The sequence below is a fragment of the Dasypus novemcinctus genome, chromosome 9, assembly GCF_030445035.2.
Source record: "Dasypus novemcinctus isolate mDasNov1 chromosome 9, mDasNov1.1.hap2, whole genome shotgun sequence".
Taxonomy (NCBI): Eukaryota; Metazoa; Chordata; class Mammalia; order Cingulata; family Dasypodidae; genus Dasypus; species Dasypus novemcinctus.
Window position 1 is genome coordinate 40,504,854 of NC_080681.1, and position 27,728 is coordinate 40,532,581.

Genomic DNA, 27,728 nt, shown 5'->3' on the forward strand with positions numbered 1-27,728 from the left:
GCACAAGTATAAGTTTCACACTACATTCAATATTTCAAGAATGAGCTGTTCAGTAACGGAAACACTTTAGGAGTAGGTAAAAGGTTAATTATAATACATAAAATAGGCTGTTGGAATAATGCTTGCTTTGGTGGTAGACTCTGGTGCAGCATCACAGTTTTTAAGGAGGAATTTAAAAATCTTTAAATTAGTTAAAACCAAAATAAATTTATTTTAAAACGTAACTATTTAGAAGATGCTAACTAAATTTCAAAATTTCATTTTCTGACTATGAGAGTGATTTTTAGTTTTGCTGCTTTCTTACCTATCTGGTCAAAGTTTAAAACTGAATCATCCTATGATGATTTCATAAAATTAAAATATTTGCATATTAATATGCCTCACTTCAGATCACTCAATAGGTCATAATAAACTCATAACAAAATATGAAGGCAATTCTGCTATCATGTAATACAACATTCCTCAGAAACCCTAAGTTCTAGAAAATCACATACTGAAAATATCAGGGCTTATAAGAAAAAGAGGGTTAAGTCTGACCACTTAAAATCTATATACCTTCATAACCACAGCACAAACAAAAACCACCAACAATCCTCTTAACTATTTGGGTGGCAAATAACATTTATGTGCCAGGAAAAATAATTTATAAGCCATTGTTACTTCTGCTTTACAATGACATCATTCTGCTTGCTAATAGTTATGAACTTATTTTTGCTATTCAGAAAAACACATTATTGAACAGAAAACCTATGTGGGGTACTCTGAATAGTGCAAGGAATAAGAGGAAAAACGTGTATTTTTAAAAAGTTCCATGGCATATAGCTTAAGTGATCTTAAATGAATAAGAAATACAACATGGTTGTCAAAGACAATAGCTCTCAAAGTATAAAAGGCCTATTTTAAAAGGTTACTACAATTTAACAAAAATGACATAGATTAATATTTTTTAAAGTGTCCGAACTTTATGTAATAGCAACAAAATTTAAGGCTTGAAACTTCTGTACCTAAAAGCTTGGCATATCACAGCACAGCCACAACACTAGTAAGGCAAAGGAAGGCATGCATTGCTGTTGCTTTTTGTCCTTCAGTTTTGATATGTAAAGTTCATAGTGAAAAGACAGGGTGTCAGTAAAACTGGTTTTAGTTCAAGTTCCACTTCTAATTAACTATGCAACATTGGACAAGATGCCAACTTCTGAGTTTCACTCAATAAACATTTATTGTACACCTTACTTGCAAGACTATTGAACTAGGTGATATGAAAAACCTCACATAACTGCCTAAAAAGTAAATGGAAAACATTATGTGAAAATGTAAAATTTCCCCCAAACATAAAACACTGGTAACCATTTAAACCTCTATATAATATTTCCTTAATTATTTAAAGACAATTCTTACTTAGGAAAAAAAGGAAGACTAATTTGTCTTCATAGGCCCTTATGACTTTTTAAGTTCAAAGAAGTTACTGTCCGTAATTCAGCTTTCAAGAGAATTCTACAAAGGCTTGAAAAATGTTATCTGTAAATTTGTTAAAGTGTATACAGAGTGTTTATCATTCTTTTCTTTAATAAAAGCACAAACCAACAAAAACGAAAAAACCATGGCTCCCTAAGCCACACATCAAAAAACTTAAGTTTTCTAAATCATTAAAACTTTTATATTTACATTAAAAAAAAACCACCACTAACGGTACTTTTAAGTAAGATTAGTCAATAAAATATATAAGAGGTAAAAGATTTCTTACTTGGATTTGGCTGCAATAACACTTCAGTTTGTTTCATTATTTTTTCTGTCCACATTTTGGTACATTCAGCTTTGCTAAGGAGGTTCTCTAAGTGAGCATCCAATTCTGTCTTCTCTGCCTGGCCGAGCTTTTCTTCTGTGAACTGTTATTGATTTTTAAAAAATACATTAAAAATACCTAAAATAACTTTTAGGACTTTATCAACAATTAAAAAGGAAATTTAATTTCAAACAGTCCCAACCTTATAAATAATTGTACCCCAAGTCTGTTTGTAAACCATTCCTTATGAAAGCTACTTTTTTGCTCCTATGGTAATTTATCCACCTGTCTTTTATAGCATTTATGGTGGCCTTATATTTATCACATATGCTTAATTCTGCTAAAACATCTAGCGTGAATTCTGCAGAAAATCTAGAATATTGTCTAGTATATAAAATAAGTGTTTCTCACATTAGGGTAGGAAAGCAAAATGGTAACAGGTAAAAGCCTTCAGTGCAGCTGAATCTGAATTCAAATTCTGATTGCATTGCTAAACTGTAGGACTTTGAATTAACTTGATTAATTCTTAAGTATCCTCTATTGTAAAACAGATTTCTACAGTGTTTTGAGGACTAATTAAGATTATATACGTAAATCACTATGTTCAGTGCCTTGTAATTATTGAGTTACAAAAGGGCTATTTGTATTTAACATGACTCATGTATTTTGGCACTTCAATCCTATCTAGTTAGATAGGCTTTTATGGGATATTCTAGGAAGCTATCATTTGTTTCTTCAATGATGTGTTCCAGCAATTAATTTATAGAATAAGTTTCGGAACATATGCTCTTCATACTGTGAAGGCATCTTTTAAAGATCATAAAATGTAGTTAAATATACTCAATATATTTATTTTTTAACATATTTTTATTATACTGAATATATTAGTGTTTAAGGAAAGGCAGTACTGTCTACATGATAATAAAGAAGTAAAATATTTTTTGTGTAGATTTTACAGGGATTTTTGGATACTTTAATTAAAATATTTGAGGTGATGACTCAGGCTGTTTATCATGCATAATTTTCTTCCGGAATATGTAGCTTTCCTTCACCTTAATATAGGCATATGAGTAGTACTAATTCTATGCTCAATAGTCATGACTAATTTCTAGCTAACAAAATACTCATCTTGCTTTTTTTCTCACTCCTGCTGCTTTATTTTCTGAGTTTTATTATGTTTCTTTCAGCATGTTTTCTTGTTTTGTTTTGTTTTTCTGGTCTAATAATTTCAGGTGAATACCAGTTAGTACTTTTAGCTGAAAGATTCACCAGAATTTTATTCTTAAATTTCTGGCTGCAACCCCCCACTGAAGGCCATGTTCAGGGGCTAGAAATAACAGCTTAAATAGCTTTTGTGAAGTTGGGAATTGAATTATGTATTCCAGAAAAACACATTAGTATTAATCTATTCTTGTGGGTGTGAACCCACGGCAAATAGAACCCTTTCAAGATGTTATTTTCAGTTAAGGTGTGGTCAACTGAATCAGTTTGGGCTTTAATATGGATTACTGGAGTTCCTGATAAAGCGAAAAATTCAGACAGAAAGAAGAGCATGGGAAGAGCAAGAAACTGAAAGTCAACAAAACCAGGAAGAGAAAGAAGACATGACCATGTGCACCGTCATGTAACAGAAACACCAAGGACCAAGGATTGCTGTTAGCCAGCCCCAGAATACCATAATATTTGAGGAAAAAGCATTACTGACACCTTGATTTTAGACTTCTCCTAACCTCAAAATCGTGAGCCAATAAATTCCCATTGTTTAAGTCAACCCATTACGTGGTATTTGTTTAAGCAGCCAGGAAACTAATACAGAAGGCTTAGGTCTTTTTGAGACTGTCCTGGAGCTAAATTCTGACCCAATGAATGGAACTGAGAAAAGCAGTTCCAAAGGTATTGCCTAAGCTCATAAACTTGTAGTGTACTGTAACTGAAAACTAGAGAGGGGCTACAAAAATACAAACCCTAAGAACTCAAGGTCAGCTGGATAACTACACAACTTCATTCTTTTTTTTTTTTTTATTGACTTTGTAATAATATTACATTAAAAATATATATGTGAGGTCCCATTCAACCCCACCCCCCCACCCCCCCTCTCCCCCCCCCAACAACACTCGTTCCCATCATCATGACACGTCCATTGGATTTGGTAAGTACATCTTTGGGCACCTCTGCACCTCATAGACAATGGTCCACATCATGGCCCATACTCTCCTCCATTCCATCCAGTGGGCCCTGTGAGGATTTACAATGTCCGGTGATTACCTCTGAAGCACCATCCAGGGCAGCTCCATGTCCCAAAGACGCCTCCACCTCTCATCTCTTCCTGCCTTTCCCCATACCCATTGTCCACCATGTCCACTTTTCCCAATCCAATGCCACCTCTTCTATGTGGACATTGGATTGGTTGTGTCCATTGCACCTCTATGTCAAGAGGAGGCTCAGATTCCACATGGATGCTGGATGCAATCCTCCCATTTTCAGTTGTAATCACTCTAGGCTCCATGGTGTGGTGGTTGTCCTTCTTCAACTCCATCTTAGCTGAGTGTGGTAAGTCCAATAGATCAGATTGTAGGTGCTGGAGTCTGTTGAGGCTCAGGACCTGGCTATCACATTGTCAGTCCAGAGATTCAAATCCCCTAAATATATCTTAAACCCCAACATTAACTGCACCTCCAGCACATTAGCATGAAAGTCTTATGAAGGGAGATCCCATCTGAGTCCAGATTCATCACACATAAACACCATTTCCAAAGAGGGGCCATCTGCCCTGGTAGTTAACCCCATCGGCCATGACCATAACTCCCATGGGTCTCTTTAGCCCTCAAAGGAACAAGAGCAGCCCTAGCCGCCTTGGCAGATCCCTGAAGATTCTAATCAATAGACTTCTTATGGAGATACACTTTAGAATTTTACATGTCCAAAGTCTATCTCCAATAAATAGAAAATCTCCAGATAAAGCAAACAATAGGAGGGAAACATGAGGTGAACACCCAGATGAACATCATCTATAAAGGAAGATCTACTAGAATAGAAAAATTCTTCATTTAGCACTTTAAAAATTGGAATCACAGGCATATATTTTCCCTTAATATTTATTAAGCACTTGCATATGTGCTGGGCACTATTCTAAGCACCTGGGTTTAGCAGACTACAAAACACAGAAGGTTCCTGCTACTAGGAAGTGAACATTTTAGTGGGGAAGAGAAACAATAAACAAGTAAATAAACAAGATAATTTGATAAGGATAGAGACATAAATAGCCTGGGTAGAGGAGCAACATGGGTGGTTCTGTTTTCCTTGAGGGAATGAATAAGTGATTAACAGAGTAAATGAATGAATATAATTGTAGAAAAGGGAAGAATTCATTCTGCTTGGGAAGAAAGGAACAGGAGAATCAGGGAAGATTTCAAGGAGAAAGGGTATGTGACCTCTGCTTAGGAGGGAGAGCGGGAGTTTGGTGAGTGTGAGATAAGGTGGTTAGAGAAATGGTCACTCTGAGTAGGTGACAATTGAGCTAAGACTGAACGATGAAACCAACTATATAAAGATCAAAGAGAAAAGAATCCACTGATGATTGACTTTCCAGTAGCATTTTTCTATAGGATTATTAGCCCACCTTTATGCATATTAAGTATCAATTTCTTTGTAGAAATCTTTAACTTATATTGAATAACCAAGAACAGACTAATACAACAACCAACATATCAATAAAAAATGAGTATTTATTATGTCAGGGTTTGTACATGGCATTCTTTTAAGAAGACGTGGTCCCTGTAATAAGAGAATGAAATGAAAAATTATATTATCTAATCACTACAAACCTACAGTCTTTTTTAAAAAGTATATAAATCATATTAAACAATCTAATAAATCTTTTAGGAACACACTGGATTTAAAGGTTAAAAACTAAAAATGACCACTAAAAAATGTTTATAAATAGTGATAAGAAATAGTCATTCAGTGTACCTGATATGTTAGGTTTCAAGGCAAGTTTTCTCCCCAAAGCATTCCAGAGAATAAGCAATTAGAAAGTTAATTATTTGGAAAATAAATGCTTCGGTTTTCATGTCAGAAGACCTATCTGTATAATTATTTAATATTTTCTTTGTAATTCTAATGACACTTCCTTACAGGACTCTCTCTTTTAGTGAAAGAAGACAAATAGGAGAGCATGGAAGTACAATGGAACAAAGATGGACACTTATAAAGATCATTTATGATGACTCAAAAAAAGAAAAAAAGAAAACATGTAAACTGACTTACAAAGTAAGATTCCACAAATACAATGAGTAGGTTTTTTACTATTCTAATTTAGAAGAGAAAAAATCCAAAAACCAAAAAGCAATATGAGAAAACTTTAAGTCTGAGATAAAAAGCCTGATAATTAGAAAACTCATTTAGAAAATAGCAGTTCTGTAGGAAGACCCACATGAGCAATATATTTAAATATAAATAATAAATTCTACCTGATGCTTAACTTTCATTTTTACAATGTCAGGGCTTAGTGTATGTTCAAAAGTGCCGTATACTAAGCTGTGTATTTTATATCAAATATTCAAAAGTATCTTGTAATATAAGTATACTTCATGATTTTAGTGATGAAAAGATGAAGAAATTGAAGCTCAAAGTGGCTAAAAATTTTGCCTAAGGTGCCAGAGTTGGAATTTAATTTCACATCTGTTTTGAGTTACATAGTTTTATTACACTATACTATTTCCAGTAAATTCTTGCTGACTTTAAGAAATTAATATTTTTATTTCTATAACCATTATCCAAACATATTCTGTGCTATCCTGCCTGTGTCTTTTGTTCATAGCACTTTGGACAGTTGTCTCTGCCTGCCTACCTCTGCTTCCCACATAGTCAAAAACTATTCACTAAATAAGGGTATCCTAAATTTTATCTGGAATGAACCACAAAAAAGAAGAGTGGGCTACAGTAAGAACCATTGTTAATTTTATATTTTTAAACTGAAATGTAAGTTTAAATTTAATTAAATTTAACTAACTATAATACTAACTGTAGTTAGTATTATAATTCTATAGTTAGTATTATAATTAACTAACTATAAAGATATATTTCCCATGATTTTATCATTGTGGGGGTAGCTATAGGATTTTTCCCATTGTTAATCAGAAAGTATGTCATATTATGAAACAAACAAAATTTTTATAATGGTACCGTTTTCTTAGGGACAAAAGACCTATTCTTTATTTCTAAAAAAGACCCCTCTCTCCTTGTTACTACAATATTAAAATTTTACCCTTAGAAATTTTAGTTTTCAACATATTCAAGTTCAAAATCATTACTTTGTAGTCTTTGATGATAAGTTATTAATTAAAAACTACAGTTGATTTTTAAGCAATTTTTTAAATGAATGGATAGCAGTATAGCTTAATAATAAAAAACAAAAATGTAAAACCTGCAATAAAAGTCAGAATGTAAGTAAGTCATGGAAATCCAGACCCAATATTCTCTAAAACTGAATTTGATGTACAATTCTTAAACTATTTCATTTGCAATGCAGTAAAATGATGTGAAAATACAAAGTATGATCCCCTCTCCTTTACATTTTCTCTAACGTTGCTCTAACTGTAATTAAAGTTTTGGGGAACAGGATTTTCTTTGAGTTAGTCACATTATGCCTGGCACTGTAACCCTTCTTTTACTACAAAGTAGATACCTAATAAATGAAGGCTTTTAAAACAAGTGTGTGTTGTATATGTGTGTGTTTGTTCAGGAAATCATTTACATTTCGAAATAGTATACCTCAATGTCACCTCAAATGTCTCAGATCTCACATACTGAAAAAAAGGCATATGGCCTTCAACTTGAAATGAGGAAACTGGATTCCATTCCCTGCTTTCTAGAAAGAAAAAAGGACTAAAGGTAAACAAGGTCGTGTGATTAAAGACACTGATTTAATATAAATAATAATGACCAATTCTTTGCCAGGTAAAGAGTAATGCTTTAAAAGTAATCTAAACTTCTTGGGGAACTGTATAACACAAATTCTGAACAACATGTACTAGAAAATTGTAACATGGGTTTTTATTACAAAGAATAAAATACTTAACCAAGACAAATTTGGGACTATACTATCAAGTTGTTCAAGGCAAGGACTAGGTCTCATTCATCTTTGTATACGTCAATGCCAGGCACAGAATAAATGTAGGTGAATAAACAGTTTAATATTTTAGGCTGCATTCATCAACTTCAAGGTCAGTGAGTAAAATGTCAGAAAAATACTAATAAAAATGAAATTATGTAACATGATAAGTGATTCCTGTTGACCTTCTAAGACTAAACTTTTCATATGGATACTTACCATTTTAGCTAAAATAATATTAAAAACTAAGAACCTTGCTGGATGTTTGTAGGGGAGGGGATATTAGAAACAAGATTGTAGGACACACAATCTTTCTAATGATGAAAAAGCTACAAAATTTTAGAGCTGCAAGAGACTTTACTTAACACTTCATTAGAAGAAAAATACCACAAGGTTATACAGAATTGAAAACATACAAGATTTTACAGGAAGGAACAGACATATCAAGCTTCTGTTGTCTGAGAAGCCTTCTTGGTTAAGACAGACTTGTAGTTAGTTGTATACTGAGGGAAGGAAAGAATAGGCAGAGAGGGGACTAAAGGGGTTTAGGGTAAATTTAACAGTATGAATAAAAGTCTGGAGTCAGAAAGATACAAGGTATTTTGGAAATTACAAAATAATTTGATTGAATACAGAGTTTACATCTGAGTAAGAGAAAACACCAGGTAGTAAGGGATTATTTATGATGCTCAACTAAGTAGTCAGTACTGAAAAGACTGATTCTAAGAGCTAATTAATGGCTTTTAAGATGCTAATAAAACAACAAATTTAATGAAGATAAAACTATTGATGCTTTTGTATTTTATTGTATTGAGGGGTTAAAAACGACAAGCAGTTGAATGGTCTAGGAAGGAATAAAATATTCATTTTAATTTATACAATGTGCCTTTTTTTTTTTTTTAAGATTTATTTATTTCTCCCCCCTCCCTCCATTGTCTGCTCTCTGTGTCCACTTGCTGTGTGTTCTTCTGTGTCTGCTTGTATTCTCATTAGGCGGCTCTGGGAACTGATCCTAGGACCTTTCAGAGTGGGAGAGAGACAATTATTCTCTTGCGCCACCTCAGCTTCTTGGTTTTGCTAAGTCTCTTACTGCCTCTCCGCTGTGTCTCTTTTTGTTGCATCACCTTGCTACACCAGCTCTCCACATTGGCTGGCACTCCTGCAGAGGGCAGCATTGTGTGTGGGCCAGCTTGCCACACAGGCCAACTTGCCTTCACCAGGAGGCCCTGGGTATAGAACCCTGGACCTGCTATAAGGTAGACAGGAACCCAACTGCCTGAGCCACATCCACTTCCCTGAACATGTTTTGACATTCTTTAAAAAGTATACCAAGACATAAAAACTTTAGAAGGGGAGAGGAGAGTGGTAGTGAGGGGAAATTTATATCCTTAATAATCTCATTCTTCTTTTTTAAAACAAAGAATGTGTTTAAATTTTAACTTACAAAACTGTAAGTAAAATGAAAAAAAAATATGGCATTTGGCCAATCAGATTATATCCTATTCCTTAAAGTACAATATTATTTGAATGGAAATTATTATTTAGAAATGTGAAAGTTTAATTCCTGTCCTATTGTTCTTTTTGCTTATAAAGAGTAACTGGCCTTGCACTTAAGCTATTCTTAGCTTTAAGCTTTATTAGCATTAAACTTGGTACTTTGGCACTATGCTGATAACTGGATTTAAAGAATGAACTCAGTTATTGACTAAAAACTAAAATGAGAAATCAGTATTTTGTTGAAACTTAACACACAGTACTCCAAATTTCACACACTGTATTTTGGAACCATCTTTTCTCCTTATTTTTTAAAAAAGTATTAAGGAAAATGTCAAGCATGTACAAAAGTAGAGACTAACTATACATGATAGATATAATGTACATACACATACATATAGACACATAATTATATATGCTGAGCATACCACCCAACTTCAACTATTAACATTCTGCCAATCATGTTTCAACCTACCATTTTCTTCCAAAATAATATATTTTAAAGAAAATCCTAGACAAACAATTTTGTCCATATCATTTCAGAATGTACCTTTAACAGAAAAGTCTTATATAATGTAAAAAGACACATTAAAGGAGCATGTTTCTCCTAAAAATTTCCCCACCTTAGTAAGTGGTATCTCCGTTCTTCCATTTGCTCAAGCCAAAAATCTTGGAAAACTCCTCCACTAGTCTTTTTCTCCTACCCCATAACCAACCTGGCAGCAAACATTGGGTAGATTCTGAAACTGCCAATAATCTCACTTTAGTCACAATTACTTTTTGCCTGTTCTATGGCCACAGATCCCTAACTGGTCTCCCTACTACACCTGCAACCCCAGGTCTTTCCACTTGTTCCCTCTGCCTGAAATGCTTTTCCTCCAAAAAACTGCACTCTGACACTTAAGTTTTCTTAGAATTTCATCTTATTAAAGAGGCCTGCCCTGACTATTCTATCTATATACATGGCACAACTGTCACCCCTGCCCTCACTTATCCCTCTGGCCTTTTTCTCCATCACCACCTGATGTACTTACTATCTTGTCATCTACCAGAATGTAAGCTCCAAGAGGATAGAGACTTTGTCAGTTTTATTCACTAGTGACCAGAACAGTGACAGGAAGATATGGAGTAGGCACTAACTTAAAACAGGAAAGAAAATTATTTGATAGGTAACAGTAGGATGGAATTTAAAAACTATTTCCTGAATAATTTGAAATAATGAGTAATTAAATTTCACTTGGGAAATATGTACCTTTTTGAGAGCTTTGCTAGGTTTATCCTTTTCAACTGAGTCTATCAACAACTTACATCAGACTAAATTCTAGTAAATGCCCCTAATTTAGGCACTGTAGGTTATATACGTGAAAATATATCTAACTGCATTTAAAATAATGACAATATATAGAGATATAATAGACTGAAATCCGTATTCAGCATCCAGAATCGTGGGGAATTAGCATCAAAACAAAATATACCAAAGGCTCTAGTCCTGTACTAGTCAACATTAAGTCTAAAAAAATGGGCTTCACATATCAAGATTCATTCCAGATTCGCAATCATTCATTTTTTTTGTACACCTTATGATAAAAAATAAGAGACCAAAATTTTAGTCTTTGAACATAAGAGGTAAGCTAATTTAAATTAAAAATTATTTTAATTATGAAGTTCAATGTCTTTACAATATACCTTATATTTTAGGAGGAGAGAAAGGTTAAAGTGTCTTATTATTTACCACGCAGATTTTGGAACTTGGAACTCAAGATCTAGAATTTCCCATCTTTTTTGTGTTATTTGCTGTTGATATTGAAATGCTCAAGCTGTACTAGATGATCACTAAGGTCTCTCTAGAATGTAACACTCTATTATTATTCCATGTATTTTAAACCTGCAATGCTTATCCAGGAAGAGAAAAGTAGCTTGCAGTTGTAGGTCAGACAGAACCTGGTTTATTTACCAGCCTTGCAAGTTAAGCAAGTTACTTAACCTCGCTTAGGCTGTTTCCTAATTTATAAAAGGAGGGTTAATAAGATCTGTCTAGCATAGTTAAGGAAAGGACTGCAGAGAGAATCCATTAAATGGTTAGCAAAGTGTTTTTTCACAATGTAAGTTGCTTCATAACCTCACTCTAGCTCTTTCATTCTTTTGCCCAAAGTAGTGAAATATAGGATAAACTGCACCAATAAAATTTGGGGTAAAGGAGAGGAGGAAAGTAGTAAAGCCACAGAATAGATTTACATTTCAGTACCAATTTGGTATGCATAACAAAAAATTACTTGTTTTCTTTACAAACGAGAATACTGTTGCTACTGTGACTATGCCATTAACTTAAACAGCAGATTGTTTATAAACCAAGTTGCGGTGTGAAATTTACATCTGTTCACTGATTTTAACTGAGTAGGCATAATGTAGGAGCTGAGTGTAGAAAACTGTTCAAGTTCCTTAGTACTGTCACTTCCTTTATTGCAGAATACGGTGAGGTAGTCAACTTTTTTCCTTAAAGCGTATTTGAAACAGACCACCGCTACTGTAGGAACAACAAAATGAATCTCCCTGTCCCTTCCTGCCCTCCTGCTGTTACTTCCCATTCTGAGGACGAGTGGGAAGCCCCAAGTTTCCCGTGGCCCGGACAAAGTTTGGACGCCAACTGGAGCTCTCCATTACCCCGCGGGCTGCCAAGTCCAGGGGCAGTTCTTTCAGGGAGAGAAAGCTGAAGGGAACGTTTTGGCAGCTCTATGGGTTGAGGGGCAGGAAAAGGAAACTCCCTTCTGGGACTCGGCGGGGAGGGCGAGCGAGGCGAAAAGGAAAGGGTGGAGGCAGCGTAAGAATGGTCTGTGTCTGTTGTCCCGCTGGACAGGCAAGGCCTCCGCCGACCCTGGGAGGGAGGTCACACGCGCGTCGGGGTCGAGGGATCAGAAAGGTGTACTCCCGGGGCGGGAGGAACCCCTGGGCCCCGTCGCAGCCCGCCTCGCTTCCCGGGGACCGGCGGTTGGGAAGGAGAGTGGGTGGCAAACGGTCGCCGAGCCCGCAGGGGCAGGAGGCCGCGCCCGCCGCCCGGGCCTCCGGCCGCAGCAGGCCTGCGGGCGCGGGCAGCCAAGCCCGAGTGCGGAGGGCGCCGCCGCCCAGGGGCTGAGAGCTCCCGCGGCTCCCCCTTGTCCCTCCCTGGGCGCCGCCGTCCCTTCCCCCACCGCGGTACCTGCACTGCACGGCTGAGGAAGGTGCCCGCGTCAGCCGCTAACTTCTTTACGTTGAAGTCCATGATGTTCATCCTGGGCGGCAGCCGGGCGGGGCCGCCGGCTGACCTGGCCGGGAGGTGGAGGCGCGGCGGCCAAGCTGGGGAGCCGGGAGTGAGCGGCGGGGGCAGGCGTGGTAGGGGCAGGGAGGCGGCGCCAGCCCCGCCGCCGCAGCTGTCGTTTCCGTGAAGGGGGAGGAAGAGGGCGGGGCGAGGGGGGCGTCGAACGAGCGCCTCGGAGCGAGCCGCGAGCCTCGGCGACCGCCCAGACGCTGCCGTCGACAGGCCGCGAGTGCGGCCGCTGAAGTCGGTGTTGGCTGTAGCGAACAAACGGGCGAGCCGGCGGACGGACTTGAGTTATACAGGCGTCCGGGGTTTGTGGGGCGAAGGTCCCAACTGAGGAGGCCCGCGGGGGCCGCAGGGCGGAGCCTTTATGGGGATTATCGCGGGAAGAGCGACCCCTTCAGGATCGCGGCGGCTCAGCCGCGGGGCTCGCCGGGAGGTCGGCCTGGCTGCTGAGGAGCGAGCGTCGCGTTGACTGCGAGGAGCGCGTCACGGCATCGCAGTGCCGCTGTCGGTTTAAAGTGTAGCTCCTGAGAACCAAGACCAGATACAAACCAATCCCCCCATTTTGTTTTAAGAGGAAATACGGGAATTATCGCACAGAATTACAGTGTCTTTGAGAACCAAATGGTCTTGGTCATCTCGAAATACCCACGCCCTGCTGGTGTGTGGCGCCTGGATCGCACTTCGGGCGAACGATTGCGTAATAGGGCTGAATTTAAGGTCCCCACCCACCCTATTGTTCGTTCTTTCAGCATTTTTAAGTACATCTGTGTGCCAACACTGAACCAGGTACTGGAGATACCGTGCTAAACAAAGCACAGTTCCGCCCTAAAGAAGTTCTCAGTCTACTTAAAAATCTTCGGGGACTTCTTCGTTCCCACCGGCTCTTTAAGTATCTGCGGTTGCAAGGACTTGCTGATTCTTAAAAGTCAGGATGCACAGGCTGGTTTGTAGGACTAACACTGCGTGCCTACTGTGTAGAAAGCATGGTGCCGGGACACAAAGTACTGGGTGGAGGGCGTAAATACGTATAAAATGGTGATAGAATAACCTTCATTCAGAGGGGGAATTTTAATAACATGAGAATATAACGCAAAATCTGTTCAGAAACCTGTAAATCCAAGCAGGTTCTTAAGCAGGCGTCACAATACAGCCTATGATTGAACTAAATAAAAACAGGTACAGTCAGGGAAGGAGAGACTTTGTGGTTGTGCCATTTTGATACCATAGCGCTAGAAAAATGCAGGCCCAGCAGGCAATGAAATGAGCTCACATTCAGCCTTCAATGTTATACTTAAACAGTAAAACAGGCTGAAAGATTAGTGCAGTAAAAGCATTATAAAATGGCAAGCAAATAACAAAACTATTAATATTTGTGTTTTTTTCATCCTTTTTGGTGGTGACAGAAGCAACCACCTTTTTCTAATGCTCCAGTAGAATGGAATCTCCCAGCTCCAAAATACTACATGTATCTTTCATCTCAATTATTCCAGAAATAAGGAAAAGGAAATATATAACCAGGAATACTATTTTCAATTTATTGTCCATTTCAGATCTTTATTTGGAAAAGCACTCACCCTCTCTTTTTCTGGATTTCTGTCTTTAAAATAGGTATATGTGCCATAATCTATGCCCATTTCTTCTGAAGGATCACACTACCCTGTTCATCCACTACTAGAGACAAGCACCCTAGATCCTCTCCATCAGGTGTGTACATCTTCTCAGACTTGAAGAATACCTCGCTTCATTTTTCACACTTTATATTTGTAATCCTGTTTCTCTTGTTTTTCTGCAAAATCATAAGTTGTAGCAGCTTGATATGGCTATGAGTTCCAAAAATAGATAATGGATTATGTTTGTAATCTGATCTGTATCTGGGCATGATTGAGTTATGATTAGGGATGGGATGGGAAAGAACAGACAAGGGTTTCCTATGTTGGAGTTTTGATGTTGGAGTTTGATGATGAAGTCTTAAGCTGGAGCCCCGGGGAAAGAGACAGAGCCATTTGCCTGACAGTCTACAGCTGTCCTTGTGGAGGAAACCCAGGAGCTGAGCCCAGAGGAACCCAGGAAGGCTGAACTCTCACGGATGACAGCAGCCATCTTGCTCCAACACGTGGAAATAGACTTTGGTGAGGGAAGTAGCTTATGCGTTACGGCCTGGTAAACTTGAGCTCCTACCCCAAATAAATACCCTTTATAACCCAGCAGATTTCTGGTTGCATAAGCATCCCTTTGGCTGACTAATACACCAGTGTACTGCCTCTATTTCCTTACCATTTGTTTGCATGCAATTGACCTTTGTAACTATACCTAAATGGCATTCTTGAGGTTGCCAATTATTCTGAATTCCTAGTATGTTCCACATGGCCTTGTGCTTTTGTCTAGGGATAGAGCAGGCAACAGGGCAAACAGTCCTGGCTCTTGTGGGAGCTTAAAACAAATTAAGTAAAAGAGAAATGGAGTAAGTGTGGTGAAATACCAAGGAGAAATTCATGGTGTTTTTAAATGTACGTCTCCAACCTGTCCCTCTTAGTCTGAATTGTAATTTGGAGGTTTGATTTCTCTGTAAATCCCTAAAATGTTGCTTCCTTTTTCTGTCCCCTATACTTTTAATTTCAACAGTATGAGATATTAGGAAAACAATCTTTTTATGCTTATACAAAGTGGTGAATATTCAGTGCCCTCTCCCAAATTTTAACTTAACAATAATAAGCAAACCTTTTATAAAAATGGCTTTTTAGGTAGTGTGTTATGCTTTTTTTTTTTTTTTTTTGAGGTAATGGGGGCCAGTGATTGAACCCGGGACTTCAACCACTGAGCCATATTGGTTTCCCTGAGTTGGTTTTTCATTTGTTTTGCTTGTTGATTTTTATTTGTTTGTTTTTTCAAGAGGCATCAGAACTGAACCCACGACCTTCCATGTGAAAGGGAGGAGCTCAACTGCTTGAGCCACATCCACTCCTGCATTTTTATTTTTTTGGTAATGGCTGATAAGGTGTTCACTACCTTATGTCTGGACCAGTGACCTCTAAGTGGGGTAAATATACCCAGTGCACAAGATAATACAATGGAGTGCAGAAAGAAATATTAGCAGTTTGGTTTTGTATTTATGTATCTAATAAATAGAGAATGAATTTGGTTTTATTAATTTTTAAAAATATGGATTGACACTGGTGTCCTTACCTTGAATTTATCAGATAGCTACATGGCTCAGAGAGTAAATAAGTCATCTTGAGGGAAGAGTGGGAATTCCATAACTTGAAAGGGTTGAAATAAGTATTTTTTGCTTCAGTGTATGTCACATAATACAGTGTGATCGGATAAGTAGATTTGCAGATTATATTATCTCTCTAGTTTTAACTAAGAAATCGTCATGAAATGGACAAGTTGCCTAAAGAGTTTTCCACAGAGGAATCATGATTAAGGGTATAAGTAAATAAGAAATGCCAGAGCTAAATGTACCATGAACTTTTCATAAGCCACAATACAAGGTGAAAATAATGATGACCTAATCAGACTCATTAAGAAGTAAGCCAAACTTCCTGGTAAAATGAATTTATCAGGAAGACTACTGAACATGCTTTCAAACATGAGTAAAACTTGGTTCTAGTCCTTAAGGATTTCAGAATTTAGTGGGGTAGACAGCCTTGTAAATTAAAACAGTATGAGAAATGCAACTATAAAACCTTGTATAAGGTACAGGGAGATGTCTCAGAGGAGGGATTATTAAGTAAGGGAGGTGATAATTAAAACTACTTGAGCTGGACATTTATTGAATTCAGCAGGCAGACTAGAGTTTGAGGATGGGGAGATACCAGGCTTTTAATTTATAAAGATCACTTTGGGGGTATGTGGGTAATGGATTGGAGATGAGGCAAACACAGGAAGTAAGTCAGGAGTCTATTGCCATAACCCACCCTGGATTCTCCTATCTTGAAATATTAAATTTGGAAAACTCACTTGTATAAAAATTTCCTTTCCTTTTCTTTGATTTCGCTGATTCCCTTTCTCTTTAGTGCGTTCTCATCTTCATCAAGGTCTGTAGCTCCCATGGCCCATTCTTGTTTTCCCTCCTCTTAACTGTCACTTGCACTCAATTCCCTTCATCCTTCTGACCCACCAATCCCCATTCCTGGATGAACCCAATCATTTGTTTTTTCAGTTCCTACTCTCAAACTGTTTAGTGTTGTCAGGGAAAATCACACAGTCTTGTGGATGGATGCATCACAAATACACTATCTCCTACCTCCAGTGGACCTTTAGATTTGCCTAGAAATGCTTTTTACTCCTCAATTATCTCATTTTCACACTCTCTGCAGTCATTACAGCAAAATTTTGTCATTCTCCTTAAGATGCCCATCGCATTCTCATATCCCTTCATTCTTAGCCTTTGGTACCTTTTCTTTACTAAATATCTAAATCTTCAAATGTATTTAATAGGAGCTCCTTCAATCTATTCTCTTATTTCCACTTCTCTACAGCACTCCCCACCCCCATCCTTACCAAATATTTAAAAGAGTAGGCACCTCAGGTGTTTTCCTCTGAGTGGCTCACAGGTCTCAATCTGCGCTGCACATTGGCATCACGTTTAAGCAAATGCTGATGCCTGAACCCCATCCACAGAGTGAGGACTTCGCAGCGGGATGTTTAGAAGCTCCCCCAGGTACTTTTACTTATCTGAAAACACGCTCCACCAGTCTCTACCCTTTGCCTACATAAAGATTCCACTTCTCTCACCAAATATGGGTGAATAACACAAGGGCAATGGCCATTTCTTGTTCATTTTTCTATTTCTGTGGATTACATTCCTGGTAACATAGTGGAGTCTCAAAAAATCTTTGTTGAATGAAGTAATCATTAAGGGAATGTGTGTGATATGTACATATAAGTACATTGTATACACGTAACTTTTTAAATAAAAAGAATTTTAAGGAACCATTTACAGTGCTTACCATTGGGAGAATACATGAGGTGAGGTGTGAAAAGGATGGAGGCTTATGCTTTTCAGTTTGGAGATTTTAGAGTAATAACTTTATTGATTTAATAAACATGATATGTACTCATTAAAAATAATCAAATACCATAGAAATGGACAAAAAGAAAAAATAAGCCATTTAAGTCTGTCTACCCAGAAATAGATAGTATTGATATTCAGTGAAGATCTCTCTTTCTATAAAATACAGATAAAGAATGAGAAAGAGAAGAGGTATAGAGGTATAGAAAGAATATACATACGTGTGTTATGAAATGCATTAAATTTACTTAAAATTAACAGAATAAAAAATTTTGAGTGAAAAATAAATAGCTAAATATATTATTTCTTATCCACAAGAAGAATTAGATCCTAAAAGATGGATCTTAAAGTCATTGTGTGTATTCTTTCATTTTTTCCCCCTTAACTTCCTATTTCATTCTTAGACATCATCTTTTGACTTACTGTGTTAAAGATGAAATAACCGGAACTCACATATTTTTTCGCCTTACATTCATCTCCCTAACCAACTTATATTACTTTTATAATTTTTACCTTCAGTAGGGAGTTGAACAGGGAGTTAGCAGTATTAGCCAGTGTTGTTGGAGATGTGGGAAACAAGCACTCTTAAACACTGTTGGAGGAGATACACATTGATAATGACTCTTAAGAGGGAATTATGGAATATTTATCAAAATGTAAAATGTACAAGTCCTTTGACCCAGCAATTCTACTTGTAGGAATCTATCTAAAGACATATTTGCACAAAGGTAAGTATATAAAGATGTTCTATACAACATTGTTTTTAATTTCAAAACAACCTGAATGTTAATCAATAAGAAAATGATTTTATGAACTTATGGTACTTTCATAACATGGAGTACTATATAATGGTTAAGTGGATTATGGAAACAAATGTGTATTGAAATGGAAAATCTCTAAATTATGTTGTTAAGAGAAAAAAGCAGTCATATAATATCCCTATAGTGTGGTTCCATTTATTAATTATACAAGGATATATGTAAACATTCACATACCTACATTGGTACATTAACACATAGGGAAAAGAAGGGACTGGGAGGTTAAAGAGGAGCTTTCATATATAACTTTGTATATTTAAAAACAACTTTAATACTTACCTGGCAGGGAAGATACCATGATCATGAAGGTGGTCTTCCAGGGTGAGGCTTAGCCATTGCACTCCAGATGTGCTGACTTCTGAGACTTCCCCAAAAGCAGAAAACTTGACTGTATAATTTGTGGTACTGTGGGACTGTGTTAGTGTTCTCTCTTGAAAATAAAAAGATGAGAAAAATTCTAAATAAAAACAGCTTTAATATTTTACAACAAGATGCATATATTGTATGAAAAAGAGAGATAGAAAAAAAATGCCCTCTCCCCCAATTTATTAATAATATGCCAGAGTAAGGAATCTAATTTATTTTGCCTAGTATTTGATGGTTAAGGATTCATGTAATGGTTAAATCTGCATTACATTTCAAACGAAAACAAAAAACAACTTTTCATGCAAACCACATAACTTGCCCTAGACATTAGCCGACCAGCCCCAACTTTTTGTCACTTCAAAAATGACATTATTTCTGTTCCATGGTGTTTAGGATTCTTGGAATAATTTATAAAGTTTACTATACCCTTTGATCCTGAATAAAATAACTAGGCTACTTGTAACACTATTATTTTTCAAAGGATTTCTAGAAATATCTTTCCTTTTATGTCCATGGTTTCATTGGGAGGATTGAAACTCATTCTACTATAAAAGAAAGGTGATTAACATTGTATTTTATATTTTAGTGATATTATCTTGTGACCTGGGATGAAGACGAAACAGAAGAGTAAAAAAACAGGTTGACCCACATTGTTGAAATTTAGGTTAATATGACTCATGAAAGCAACAGCTTTCCTGTACTGAAAGGCACATTACAGTTATTCACTGGTGGTTAGAGGTGTGGGAGTAAGGAGATAATATCATCAAGTAGAGAGATATAAATTTAAATTTTTGCATTCCCAAAGAAAAGTAGAGAGGTCTAAATTTAAACTTTCACATTCCCAAAGAAAATTTCAAGAGGGACCTACTTATCAGTTGCTTAACAATCAGATTAACAAAACACCTATTATGAGCAAACCCTATGGAAGGTTCTATGGAAGAGAACAATTGATGTAAGATATAGTCTCTCATCAAATTCAGGTACACATCAGACATTATGAAAAGTCAGAGTCTAAGAAAATAGTTTGGAAGGTATTCAACTGGTTGTGAGGGAGTTAAGGGTATCTAGAAGTCTTGTGAAGAACCACAAAACATCACTTGAAAAGAGAAACCACATTTTTGGACTGTATATTCCTACATATTAATTGAATAGAATAAGGAAGTGCTACAGAAAGTCACAGAAAAGACATTTTATTTAGATGGAGTGGTCAGAGAACTTCACAGCATGAGACATGAGATCTAATAATGCCTAGAAGGCAAATGGAAATTTGTGATTAAAGCCAGGGAGAGAACCCTGGATTAAAAATATAGACTTTGGGGTCATTTTCATAGGTGGTAATATTACTTCCAACAATTAAGATTTCCAACAGGAGATATAGACTAAGAAGGAAAGGGAGATGAAAACCTGAATAAAAATAAAACACTTTAAAAAAGAATAGACTGAATAAAAAAATTAACCAAATAGACCATCTGGAAATTTAAAATACAGTTATTAAAACAAACAAACAAAAAAACTTAATGGACTCACTAATAGCATAGTATATACAGATTAATAAATAGAAGATTGTTTTGAGGAAATTACACAGAAAGCAGTATGGAAAAATAAAGGGATGATCAGTATGGATTAAGAAATGGAGGCTAGAGTGAGAAAGTGAAATATATTATCTAACAAGTTTCCCAGAAAGCAAGATTAGAAAGAAGATGAGGCAAATTTAATGAATTAATGGCTGATAATATTCCAGAATTGATGAAAGATACTCTCTAAGAATTAATTTTAAGCAGAATAAATAAGAAGTACACTCTAGATACATTGTAGTGAAACTGTAGTACTGCAAAGACAAAAATCTACAAAAGAATCAGATATAAAAGACAGATTACTTGAAAGAAATTATTATTAGACCAGCAATAGATCAGCAACAAAATTTTCAAGAATAATAGAATCCAGAAATAGTATCTTCATAGGACTGAGGGAAAAATCAATAAACTTGGCATGTAGAATTTGGTACCTAACTAAACTATCATTTAAGAGTGTCCGATAATGGCATTTTTCAGACAAAGACTGAGAAAATTTACCTCACAGATAGTCACTGAAAGATTAATGTATTCAAATCAATACTATATACTGTTTATATACATTCATATATTATATCTATTTTGCACATATGAAGATAGGTAAGTAGTAAAAGTATAAACATAAGCATGGGAATGATAAACACCTAATTCAAAATAGTGATTAGGAGAAAGGAGAACAGAATTGGAGTTTCATTTGTATTTCTTAAGCTAGAGTGGTATATATGTGCATTCATGACATTATTTTTAGACTTTTTTTTTTCTGGTCTTATAAGAAAAAGAGTATTCTACAATATCAAATACTTCAAGAGAAAATGAAAACAGGAAAGTCAACTGATTTGAATACTAGAAGGTCAGTGAAAATGTTTCAGAGAATTGTTTTCCTACAGAAGGGAGAATGGTAGACAGATTCTTTCCAGTCTATCTATATGTCATCCTATCATTTTCTCCTTCTCTCCTATTAATAAGAGACATCATTTTAGCCCATCTAAGAACAGTCCTTTCCATGTGTTTTCTGTATTCCATCTATCCAACTTTCTTAGGACCCATTTGCTTATCCCTTTCCTTTCCTATTTTTATTTCTCCTTCTGTATAGAATCCTTACTAACATTTTAACATATTTAAATCTCTCCTATTTTCAAAATTCCCTACTCTCAAATCGCAAAAAAACCCCACCACAAATACTGCCTCTATTCACCCCAACAGCTCTATGTGAACTGCCTTATTTATCTTTTTCCTATGTTTGTTAAACTTCTTGAAAGAATTATCTCCAATATGAAAGAATTATCTCCAATAACTGCCTAAACTTCCTTACTTCCTCTTGACCCTTGAAACCACTCTGATATAGATCCTTTCCTACCCCTCCACAGAAATTAATCTCCTCAAGGTCACCTGTAATCTCTGTATTGACCTTTTACCATCACTTGATATTCTGCACCACTTCTATGTCATAATCATAATAAAGTATTTCTTGAACGTTTACCATATGCCAGGCACTGTGTTAAATACTTTTTGTCCCTTATTTCCTCTTGAAACCTCTCTTCCCTTGGCTTCCATAATATACTACTACTATGATTTTCCTTCTACCTCTCAAGTAGACTCTCTGGTTTCCTTTGCTCATCCTTTTCTCTTTCACCTTTACTTGAAGCTCCTCAGTGATAATGCTTGTTTCTCAACTCTTCTCATTCTATACCCCAGATAATACATCCATTCATATACATTTTTTCTTTAAAAATAAAGTTTACTACATGGAAAAAAGACTGTCTATACACAGATGAAACCCAACTTTTCATTTTATCCATTAAAATTTCATTATGTAAGTCTTTAAAACATAAGAACTCTTTTCTTTAGTGATAAAACATAATCACTATCATCCTTGTCAAAGTTCCTCACATGTTTTACTTGAGTCATGGCAATAGCTTCCTAATTGGTCTATATTTACTTTTGCCCCCATCTAATTCTTTCTTATTGTGGAGTCAAAGTGACCTAACGAGAACTCAAATCTCGTTAAGTTACTGTCTTGATTTCAATTGCCTTTTAGTAGCCTTAAAATAAAAAACAAAACTTTAACTTGACCTAACAACTTTGCTTGATTTGTCCTGGCTAGATCAGTGGAAAAAAATCTGGATAACAACAGTGTGCTAGATGTCTCAGCCAGTGTACCAGAGTTCTCTCGTGTTTGCAGTGGAATTTAAGGTTTTCATGAAGGGGAGAGGGAGAAATGGAGTAACAGAAATCTGGGAGCAGAGAATTAAGGGAGACTAGGAGGTATACTGAATGGAATGTAAGGGGAATACATATGCATGAACAGAGACAGCTACCCACATATACTGTGCAAAGTTGATAAAAATCAAACAATAAATTAGTTAACTAATTTGTAAAAACTTAAAAGATTGAGACTTAAAATGTATTTGTGGGGGAGTGGATGTGGTTCAAGCAGTTGAGTGCCTGCCTCCCACATGGAAGGTCCCGGGTTCAGTTCCCAGTGCCACCTAAAGGAAAAGCAGGCAGACAATGAACAAAAAAACCCCAACAACAACAAAAACAACAAATAGGGACAATGGACACAAACAATGAGGAAAATAAGCAAGCAAATAGACAAGGGAGCCATCTTGGTGGGGGGGTATTTAAAAACATATATTTAGTAAAAGTGTCTTAATGTTAAGTGTATGAATTTATTAATTTGATTAATAAATAATCTTTGGATATCTAGAAAATTTCTAAAATAGATAAAGGATACAAACACTGTCCCTTATCATAGCTTTAATAGTTTTACTTTTTTTTGGTAGGAGGTACCAGGGATTGAATCTGGGACCTCGTACATAGGAAGCAGGTGCTCAACCGCTTGAGCTATACCTGCTTCCAGTTTAATATACTGTAGAATGGCCACTGATTAACAGGTTAAAAAGAATATGCATAATTTAGTGTTTATTTTTGCCACCTGAAAAAGTGAAAAGGAATATGCAATGAATGTTCATGAGCAGAAATAACTTTCTGTTGTGTTCTAGTGTCAGCCTGTAACCAGTTTGTCTTTAGGTGTCTATGACTTATGTGTATATCTTAACAGAATTGTCTCAAAAGCTTTTTCTTGGTATCCAGAAGGACGTTTTCCTTTTATTAAATAGTAGAGCTACTCTCAAATTTTGACATTTCTATTTAAACTCTTCTCACTGTGCATAAAAGTTTGTGTTTTAATGGTATTAACTCAAATTTTAAACGTCATCATATGTTCATTACCTACCTTAACATTTCTTTCAACCTATACCTAAGGTGCATCCATCTTTCTTATTTGCTATAAGCAGCAGCCAAATAATACCTAACCCTCTCAGCCAGCCACATTACTGCCTATGAATTTCTCTTACTGTCTGCTTCTTATATGATTGTTAAATGCTGCTCTAATCTAAATTCAGCTGCCCAACATCCTCTTTCTAGTGAAGGTGAATCTCCTAAGAGCTGTTTAAACTCTAAACATGCCTCAGTCTGATTTGACTGGTGCTCAACCTTAATGATAAGTTTAATATGATATTATTGGTAATGGTTTATTTCATAAAAATAATGAAAGTGTACCTTGTACTGATATGTTGTAATGTATAAATATTTTGTTATAAAAATATTTGCTAACCAATAACTCATTGTACACAGATAGCTCTGACGTGAGTATGGCATGCTATTAGAGATTTATGTGTTAACATTGATTCTATAATAATAGTGGATAGGCCTTCAATATATGCCATGATTTTGACATTGCTATGAAAATAAAGTTTCTGACTTCTCTGACACCCTGATCAAAATTTTAAAAGAAAATTAACATTTATTTATTGAAGATAATACAATAACTAAACACAATCTTCAGTTATTAAGATTAAAGACCATACTGAAGAAAATAGCCCAGAACAAAAGAAAATACCCTAGCCTACTGTTATAGAAAGCAAATGGTCCTTGTTTGTTTTCACAAACAATAATATTACAAAGATAGTTGTTCAGTCTGATTTCTGAATAAAAAGGATTATTCAAATACACCTAACAGCCCCATGAAAGAAAAAAAGATACTGGCTATATCAAAACTGTCTGAAACCATTTGGTATTGCCCTAAATCATTACCAGACTTTCATTTTTGTACAATAAAAAGTAGCTCAAATTTTAGGAACAAAAATGATTCATACTTTACGAAGTGACTGGAAACAGGTAACTGAGTCTTGCCTCTTCTATATCATAACCACATAACATTGCAAAGATAAGACATTTAAACTTTTTCAAATAAGTTTTATTTGATTGATTTGAAGCTTTAAATATGTATTAATAACAATTTAGAAATCTATTTGGATTAAAACTTTCTCTAGCGAAAAGACTAATGCCCTAACATTTGTTTCTAATAAGTAGTAATTAATGTTCTTCTAAAATTTAATTTGGGATATCAAGACATGGATTTTACCGGTTTTTGTATTGATTTCTACTCTGGCTAAAAATTCCTAAATTAATATATGTGATCTGGAATTTCCCTCTTTCTATTGCCCAAATACCAAATGAAATAAATCAAACTTTAGACGCCCAACACACTAGAATAAATTCATTGGCTATCATAGTCCTAAATAAACATAAAATTGTTTTCAACTATTGGCCAGTCAAGAAGTTTGTACAACAGTTACTAATAAAACATCTAATTGATTTAAGAAAGCCACTTGATTAAAGTTGGCCTGTGTATTTTATGCATGATTTTTCTGTACTAAAACTCCTCTAATAAAAAAACTATTTGAATTTTAAAAAGTTGAATTAAACTACTCCTTATTTTCCTGATTAGGCATAGATGGACTTATTTTCCTGGTTAGGCATAGATGGACTGGACAATTGGATATAAAGTGTATTCCAAATAGTTCTCAAAATATTGGTGGTTTTCTCATGTGTTTTGCTCTCCTCTGCTGTCTGGTATCCAGATTCTTAAGTGTTATTCCATAGCCATTATCTTGAGTGGACTTCCTACTGATATATGAAGTGAAAAAGGGACTGGCATCCTCATGGTGAGCACTGCATCTTTTGGAATTTGTTTTGACCAAAAGGAGGGAGTTGAGAGATACTGATGGGGGAAAAGGCTCAACAAAGATGGAGATACCAAATGAAAGGTTCTTGGTTGGACAGCCTGGGAGGTATGCTCCCCAGCAAACTCTCAAGGTTTGGGGAGAATCCAATACAAGTAAAATTTGTTTTCTTTCTTACCTTGGACATCATAATGTCAAGCTGCCCAGACTGGCCTCTTTGCTACCAGCTAAAAATGTGTTGTCAGTCTTCCCATACTTGTCTGCAAGGTTTTTCTCTCTCCTTTCTCTTACAAATGTTGTTTTTGCCCTTGTTTCATGCTAACAGTCTTGTATCTAAAAATAGTTGTTCACAGATAAATAATTAAATGTCTCTGAGTTATCTTTTGGTACTAAAAGCTTGGCCTTATCTTTTGATGCTAAAAGCTTGGCCTTGTATTCAAATCTGTTCTTTCTCCACTCTTTCTCACTCCAGTAACCTCTGTTCACTCAGTTGTTCAAGATAGAAATCTGGAGTCATTACGTTGCTTTCTTGGCCCTCACCCCCAACTGTCTCCCCAAATCCAATTTATTGCCAAGGTCTGAATCTACTTTCAAAATACATCTTGACAATAATTACTATATTCTATATAAAAACCGTCTATTGTTTGGACTGTTGAGAAATTCTCCCGTTTGGCCCTAAATTGTTTTCCCCACATTCACATTCATTTCCTTCCATTTCATTTTCCCACGGAGCTAGAGTGTTCTTTTAAAACTATGTATCTTATCATATATCTTGTACTCAAATGGCTTCTGTTACATTTAGGATAAAATGATAAAATCCTGACTCTTTAATATGGCCTACTCTTTCATATGAACCCATGTGAACTGGCCCCCAACGACCTCCCTAAACTCATCTGGTACAACTGTCTCCCTTATTCACAATGCTGGCCACACTGCCCTACTTTCAGTTCTCTAGGCAGCAAAACTTTTCCACCTCAGGACCTCTACACATGCTATTCTTTCTGTCTTATAGCAATTTGAGGAATTGCTATTCATTCTTAGAACTTCGTTCAAATGTCACTTCCTTAGAGAGGCATTTCCTAAACTCTCTACTACATTAAGGATTCTCATAAAATCCTTCATAGCTCAAAACACAACTTATAATTATATTCATTTATATAGTGATTTGTTTAATAACTGCTAATACCTCCTAGTCTATAAACTCCAAAAGAACAGGGGTCATATTTGCTTTTTAAAAAAATTCTTAATAAGTGCCTAGAACAGAGCAGGCACTAAATACTTTGAACAAATGAATGAAAGATGTTATACGCAGCATTTCGTATAGTGCCTGGCACATAAAAATATTTAAAAAGTTGATTTTTCCCTTTTAATTTTACATATTTACATAAGATATTGGTCTTTTATTTAAAGGAATGTTTGTAGCTTTAAAAAAGTGTATTTTAAAACTTTTCAATGCCTACAGTCATTCCACTAGATGTCAGACTAACCTAAAAGAATTATTGCTGTAAACTCAAGTACCATGTATGATTCCTAAATTCAGTTGAACTGTTAGATGATTCCTACATTGTTAATTTAATGAAGAAAGAGAATATTTTTGTAGATACTTTTGATTGTGAATTCTCCATGATTTTTCATGTGCTATAGAAGGTATCAATAATAAAATGCTTATGAAATATAATATAGTAATAGCTACTAGCATTTATTGAGCACTAATTACATGCCAGACACTTTGCTAAATGCTGTTTTATCTCATTTAGTCTCAATTAAAATAATTAATGCTAATTAAAATATCTCAATTAATTTAAAAGTCTTGTGAGATAAATAGTATTAACCCATTTCAAAAAATGGGAGTTTAAAGATGTTAAATAGCTATTCTTAGAAACTATAAATGATCTCTAAAAGAGATCACACAATACATCAATTACTGAAAAATTAATTAAAGATATTTTAAAATAATGGGAGAATTGTGAATGTTCATTGCCACTTGGAACTCAGGATTTTGTTTATGAGACAGCTAAATAAATGATGTTGTTTAGCAGCACAGATTAGAAGATTGTGGGAAGGGCATAGGATTTGGTTTGAGTCTTAGCATATCATTTATTAGCTTTAGTCTTATTTTGGACAAGTATTTTCACATTTCTGAACCTCAGTGCCCTCATCCTTTAGTTGGAGATATAGTACGATATTTTGCATTGCTGAAATAAAGATTAAAAGGTATAATATATGTAATGTATTTACCACA

The 27,728-nt window shown here is 35.8% G+C and overlaps 1 protein-coding gene, 1 long non-coding RNA gene and 1 other non-coding gene across 7 annotated transcripts in view; 2 read left to right on the forward strand and 1 right to left on the reverse strand.

Moving 5' to 3' along the window:
* SH3GLB1 (SH3 domain containing GRB2 like, endophilin B1) overlaps positions 1-12,967 on the reverse strand; it is a 35,433-nt gene extending 22,466 nt beyond the window's left edge. The window contains exons 1-2 of one of the 4 annotated variants that reach the window (XM_004480908.5): positions 12,583-12,967; positions 1,745-1,886 (exon numbers count right to left, since the gene is read on the reverse strand). In XM_004480908.5, the coding sequence (XP_004480965.1) occupies positions 1,745-1,886; positions 12,583-12,654 (214 nt within the window). In that variant the 5' untranslated portion in view covers positions 12,655-12,967. The remainder of the gene's footprint in view (positions 1-1,744; positions 1,887-12,582) is intronic. The other 3 variants (XM_004480910.5, XM_058303222.2, XM_004480912.5) reach the window with 3 other exon arrangements.
* Positions 12,828-15,831, forward strand: LOC131279724 (uncharacterized). Of its 2 annotated transcripts, none has more exons than XR_009187159.2 (2): positions 12,828-13,630; positions 14,296-15,831. It is a non-coding gene; the product is annotated as an uncharacterized lncRNA (long non-coding RNA). The 2 variants fall into 2 exon arrangements; XR_009187158.2 differs by having other exon boundaries at positions 12,828-13,473.
* A 2,959-nt stretch (positions 15,832-18,790) lies between these two features.
* Positions 18,791-18,953, forward strand: LOC111761248 (U1 spliceosomal RNA). The gene has a single exon (XR_002794662.1). It is a non-coding gene; the product is annotated as a U1 spliceosomal RNA (small nuclear RNA).
* Positions 18,954-27,728: the final 8,775 nt, after the last annotated feature.